This window comes from Pinus tabuliformis, chromosome 9 (assembly GCF_031772625.1).
Source record: "Pinus tabuliformis cultivar Carrire ecotype Pingquan chromosome 9, CPIR1, whole genome shotgun sequence".
NCBI classification, from domain to species: Eukaryota; Viridiplantae; Streptophyta; class Pinopsida; order Pinales; family Pinaceae; genus Pinus; species Pinus tabuliformis.
Window position 1 is genome coordinate 447,338,759 of NC_142307.1, and position 6,375 is coordinate 447,345,133.

Consider the following 6,375-nt stretch of genomic DNA (forward strand, 5'->3'; position numbering starts at 1 on the left):
AGAAAATATGATATCAACACATATAATATTAGGTATGTGATATTAAGTCGTGGTATTGGCCCATGGTAATATAAGAGGAGTTATTTACAAGTTAAGAATTTCCATGATAAACTGAATCAATGAATATTGTTACATGTTTTTTTTAAATGTATTTATATTTAACTAATATATTTACTCTTTTAATAATAGTAATAATAATAATTTAAAAATAAAATCACAATTTAGTTAATTTTCATGATATTGAGATGCATAATGGAAATGTATTTTTAATTTGTTTATCAATGGTTACGAACCATTTAATTTATATGATTATCCAAATTTAATTATAATTAGCTCACCATACTTTTCAATACTAAACATAGAATCACATATCTTATATGATTATCCAAATTTAATTATAATTGACTCACCATACTTTTCAATACTAAACATAGAATCACATATCTTTATAATTCACATAGTCGATTACCTACAAAATTATGCTGCTATTTTAAAAATAAAAATGTTTTCCTATCAACCTATATTTCTTGTTTTAGTACCTGTGATTGTATTCTTTCATGTGTGCATAATCTTATATTAACCTTTTATTTCCAAAAGAAATTTACTTTTATTTTTTTTCCCTTTTAATTTATCTCAGATTAATTAATTAAAGAAAATATCATATCAAAACATATAATCTTAGGTATGTGGTATTAATCCGAGGTATTGGCCCATGGTAATATAAGAGTTATTTACAACTTAAGAATTTCCATGATAGACTGAATCAATGAATATTATTATATGTTTTCTTAAATGTATATATATTGAACAAGTATATTTACTCTTTCAATAATAATGATAATAATTTAAAAATAAAATCACAATTTAGTTAATTTTTATGATATTGAGATGCATAATGGAAATGCATTTTTAATATGTTTATCAATGTTTACCAAACATTTAATTTATATGATTATCCTAATTTAATTATAATTAACTCACCATACTTTTCAATACTAAACATAGAATCATATATCTATATAATTCTCATACCCAAGTTTGATTAATAAAAATCCTTCAATGTCTTTCAATACTCTCCCTGATTCAACCTCAGTCCATTAAATTCACCCACAATCTTGATTTTCTCGACTCCTAACCATTGTCACAGACAAAACCTTTGATGCAATAAAATAAGACACAAAGAAGTCTCAATTTGATATAGTAATTACAATGCCAATTCTATATATTTCCATGAATATATTCAATCACGAATTCTTGGATAAATTTCCTAACAATGATAACTCCTCATCTACATGATTTGGAGACACCTTAGTTATGGTCTTATGATGGGCATAAACATTGGTGTTTCCTCTCTCAGGTATCACACCATTTAGCTGCAAGTAAATGAACTCAATGTAGAAGAACCCATTTCAATTTTAGGAAACAAAATTGGAAAGCCATTCATAAATGACACAAACACACTCATCAGCCTAATCAGTTTTGTGTTAGCCTGCTGGGACAAGTGTAGCCCTCTCCCTCTGCTCCTGATTAGCTTCTACTTTGGGAAATAGATCTTTTGGCTCTCCAGGCTCCAACTCTAGCTTCTTCCTCTAAAACTTGACTTCTCCTTAGCAAATACGAATCTCCCTCTAAAGGTATGCGATGCCTCTCTTCACTGTGTCAAGATTTCTGTGGAGTACACTCTCTCTCTACTATGCACTCGCCAGATCTGGAAAAACTTCCTTCCAAATACTATCTCTGCCCCTCGCTGCAAGAAACCACTTCAAATCTCTCTTTCGTAACTATTGCGTCACTCTCTTCATAAATTTGATCTCTGATATCTTACTCGATGTTCTCTCCAACTTCCGAGTAAGCCTGCTCTTATAATCCTTCAATTGAGAACCAATGACCTAGATTAGATTCTAATCAATGGCTCAAATAATTTTTGATTGATCCTCGTCTTCTTCTAGAAGTTTCACCCACAGATTGATTAATACCATTTAATGATTTTAATTTCCTAAGCTTAGAATTAGGGACCCATTAAAAATAATTAATTATTTTAATAAAATTGTCTCGAGGTGGAATTTCCAAAAATGATTTCTACGTATTATGGAATACATGTGCCCAAGGCTCCCTACAATTTTTCAAGCTTACAACACATCGGATACTATCAGAAATCAACAATTTACACCTTTGTAAGTCATGCTAGCCACATATTCTAGGAATCAAAAGTGCATATCATCATGTTTATATTCATATCATCACTAAGTTTGAAATCGTCCCTTTTACAAAGAGTGGTATGCATGACATCTACAATTTAGCATGGAAATTAGAGAACCAATAACATATCGGAATCTTCCATTCCTATCATTTGAAATTATGATGTCAGCACATTCATACAATGCACAACCATCATCAAAATTATGTAGTAGAGCCCCACTTCCTTCTCGAAGGGTGATCCATTACTTGTGTTAACATTTCCAAAAAATTTAAATATTACAATTTGTCATGACATTTGCAATATGGGTAGTAAAAGGGTTTTCACACTAGAATACAAGTGTACACCTCAGCTTCACATTTTTTACCTTTCCAATGGTCCATAAGGCCAAAAGTGCCAGCTCTTCAAACTCAAAACAACCTAGATACTTTTTCAAATTGGGGCGCATTACTAAACATTAAAACCCACTATTCACATTAAGAAGTTGTGTTTTGAGAAAGATATAAGTTCCTTTTATTCCATTTTGTTTCTAATGACAGACTAGTCAGTTGTAGTCATAGGTCGTTATGGTAAATTTCTAGTGAGTATTCTAAGTGAGCGATGAGTCATTCCTAAAAAAAAATACTCATTTTACTCTCTAATATTTAATTTTTAGCTATTTCAAAGCGATGAGTCATTCCTAAAAAAAAATACTCATTTTGCTCTCTAATATTTAATTTTTAGCTATTTCAACTAATGTATTTGAGAATCATATATTTGGAGAGCATTTTCTAGGCAATGTAAGGAAATGTCACTTGATAAATAGGTTTAGATGTTTCTAAATTTACATTGTTATCATATTAATATAAATATGTCCTAAAAGTAAAAATAATACTACACATGTTTTAATGAGTTCAATGATTAAGAAATAGAGTAAATTAGAAAAATAAAAGCATTTGTTACCACTTTGTGTATACTTTTAATTTATTCTTCTTTCTAGACATCTATAGTTGTATTCAAATGACAAATCTTTGATGTCGAACATTATTAGATATAGGAAGAATGAATCTCATACAATAGATATGATGTAATAACTTATTATAATTAGGTACTAATTCTCTCCATTTTCCTATATCACCATAGTCATTACTAAGAATTTTGTCGAACAACATGGAAAGTAGTCCAAATCATACATATGAGTTCCTTGTTTCATTAGAAGCACATGTCATTTCTTCTAAAAAATTACAATGAGAAACAAAAAAAGAATGAAAATATTTAAGGATGAACATGCAATACTATGAATCATTTAGTTCATATCTTAGAGTTGATTCATGACTAAATTTACATGCACGCCATGTATAGTTCTTTTATGATATACGAAAGGGATATATATATATATATATATATATATATATATATATATATATATAGTTTTAATACACAAGTTTTAGATATATTAATGGGCCAAAATTAAATGTTGAAATTAAGTTTCATTTTGTATCATTTGGATGGATATTCAATTTATTACAGAAAAAAATTATGAGATATGTTAAATTTCTAATCATTAATTGACATGCCTTGACCTCAAACCATGTCTTTATATTTGATCCTTGAAGGCAAGTGTTATCACATCATGATGAGAACAAATCATTTAGAAAATTGTAAACACTATTTATATCCTAAGAATTAATAGATGATTTCACAATTTTTCCATAAAATAATCTTACAATCCTTTAGGCCGAAATGAATTTTTGATATGTTAGTTTAAAGAGTATCAATATAAAAAGAAAAATAAAATATTAATTAAATTTAAAAAATTACTATTTTTAGGTTTAATAAAACTTTATAATGTGTAATACTATTTTTTTTATCACCACTAATAATATAAATGATTTCAAATACTATTCAGATAAAAGGGACATTCATATCATCATGCATAAATAACTAACTGTAACCATTATTTTAAAACTTATACCAAAAAGGTTCACACAATTTTATTGAGATTGAGATAAGAGAAATGTTTTGCCAAATGATTACATTACTTGAATGGCATTTATTTATTTACTTGCTAGGAGGTGATGAGAACCTAGGGTAAAAGCAAGCAGACCACATTAGTGATGTGCATGTGCTCCTGGTGAGATTTAATAACACAAAATATGAGACCAGGGAGATTAAGCATGCGGGATAGGACGAAGGCGATGGGCATGGGGAGGTGGAGATGGAGGGCAGTGAGAATGAGGGGGTACAGGGTAGCCCGGCTTGTGGCACCCGGATGCGGCCTTTGTCGACCCTTCTGCCAATCTTCCAGAACCTACTTCTTCGTTAGACTTAGCGGCAGCAGCTTCAGCTCTAGCGTGTGTCACCAGAATCGTCGAAGTTAACAACAGCATTGCTACTATTGATATCCAGCACAACCGCGCCATTTCCGTCTTCTTGGATTTCATGGCCATCTTGTTGATATAAAGTGAAAATAAAATGATGAATTCTAACTCTACTTGCAGAATGTATAACGGAATCGATATTAGAAAAAGGAATTGAGAATTGGGTTTTGGAATTGTAGTGCGATGGATGGAATTTACTTATAGACAACACACCGGCATGGCATGGAGGGTTTACAATCGGTCGAAGGAATTCAGTGAAACTCAACCCGAAATCGTGTCAAAGCGAAACCCGACTTTCTCACTCTCCGTCACGGTCAACATCTACTTGTGCGTGACACTCGTTTTTCACAATCACCCCATCTCTCAAATCTGTTACATGAATCCCCAGTATTTGATTTTGCGTGTTAATCTTTGACTCTTGAAATTTAGAATCTGATTTCAACTTGCACGATGATGGAATCCTTGTTGCCGGGAATGAAAAGAAGTGCAGGCCGATACAAATTTAATTATTGTAAAAGCCCTCATGGTAATTTCTTAACTAGGTTTTAATTATGTTGGTTCAAATCTATATTTCTAAAAAACTATCCATTCACATCAATGGTAAATTGAGAGAGAGTGAGTTACTTAAGGTTCATACCCTTCTAGGGTACTCCCGAAATCGTGTCAAAGCGAAACCCGACTTTCTCACTCTCCGTTACGGTCAACATCTACTTGTGCGTGACACTTGTTTTTCACAATCACCCCATCTCTCAAATCTGTTACATGAATCCCCAGTATTTGATTTTGCGTGTTATTCTTTGACTCTTGAAATTTAGAATCTGATTTCAACTTGCACGATGATGGAATCCTTGTTGCCGGGAATGAAAAGAAGTGCAGGCCGATACAAATTTAATTATTGTAAAAGCCCTCGTGGTAATTTCTTAACTAGGTTTTAATTATGTTGGTTCAAATCTTTATGGGAAAATGAATGTTAAGGTAATAAGTTTGCCACATTGGTTCATCATGTCAATTTTCATAGTTTTGAGATATCATAGTTGTAATTATATCTCTATAGATCCAAATTAGTTATCAAATCGAAAAAAATAAAAATGATACATATTTTTAGTGGCTTTATAATTATACATAAAATCCCACATTTGGAGAGTCTCATAACAATACATGGAGCAAATGTGTATCGAATGTCATCTTTCTAACCCCATTGAGTATAGTACCACAGAGGTATATTATACTTGTCTTCATCAAAGGTACTACAATTTTCATTACTGATATGCTTCTAGGCCGAAAACATCGAACCCCAAAGAAGCCATTTATTTAAAGATTTCCGCGACTATTTCCGAAACCTTGTACATAGGGGTATCCTCTTTTTGGAATCAACTTACCATTTAAGTTTATAATGAATTCATGTTTTTCCACATAGAAGGATGAACTTGAGTATCTATTCTCCCAAAGCTTGTTTTTTTGCATAATGCTAGTTACATAAACAATTTGAAGATATTTAGTAATATAAAAAGGGATTCTATTCTTTATAAAAAGAAACAAGTATCAACACAACCACCAATGCAAACTACACTACTACATGAGGAAGGAACACATATTGGTAATATGCTATTACAATATACTTCAGGAAATGAAAATGTTGTTTTGCAGCAATTTGCAATGAGAACATTGTATGGTATGTTGTTACGTTGAATACAAATCCAAGCACTACCAACAACATTAGAGAGATCCTCCAAAGTGTTACCCCCTTAAAAAAGCAAGCCCCTCACAAGATAGTCAAGAAGCTCCAAGATATTGTCCCCACCTTGTCAGACTTCCATG

General features: G+C 31.4%; 1 protein-coding gene across 1 annotated transcript; it reads right to left on the reverse strand.

Annotated features, from left to right (window-relative positions):
• Window positions 1–4,347: 4,347 nt before the first annotated feature.
• Window positions 4,348–4,599, reverse strand: LOC149149109 (uncharacterized). The gene has a single exon (XM_089445080.1). It carries the CDS (start codon window positions 4,597–4,599, stop codon window positions 4,348–4,350), a length of 252 nt encoding a protein of 83 aa, XP_089301206.1.
• Window positions 4,600–6,375: the final 1,776 nt, after the last annotated feature.

Excerpts from the sequence above, each read along its gene's own strand:
- LOC149149109 (XM_089445080.1), bottom strand. The coding sequence starts at position 4,599 with ATGGCGCGGTTGTGCTGGATATCAATAGTAGCAATGCTGTTGTTAACT.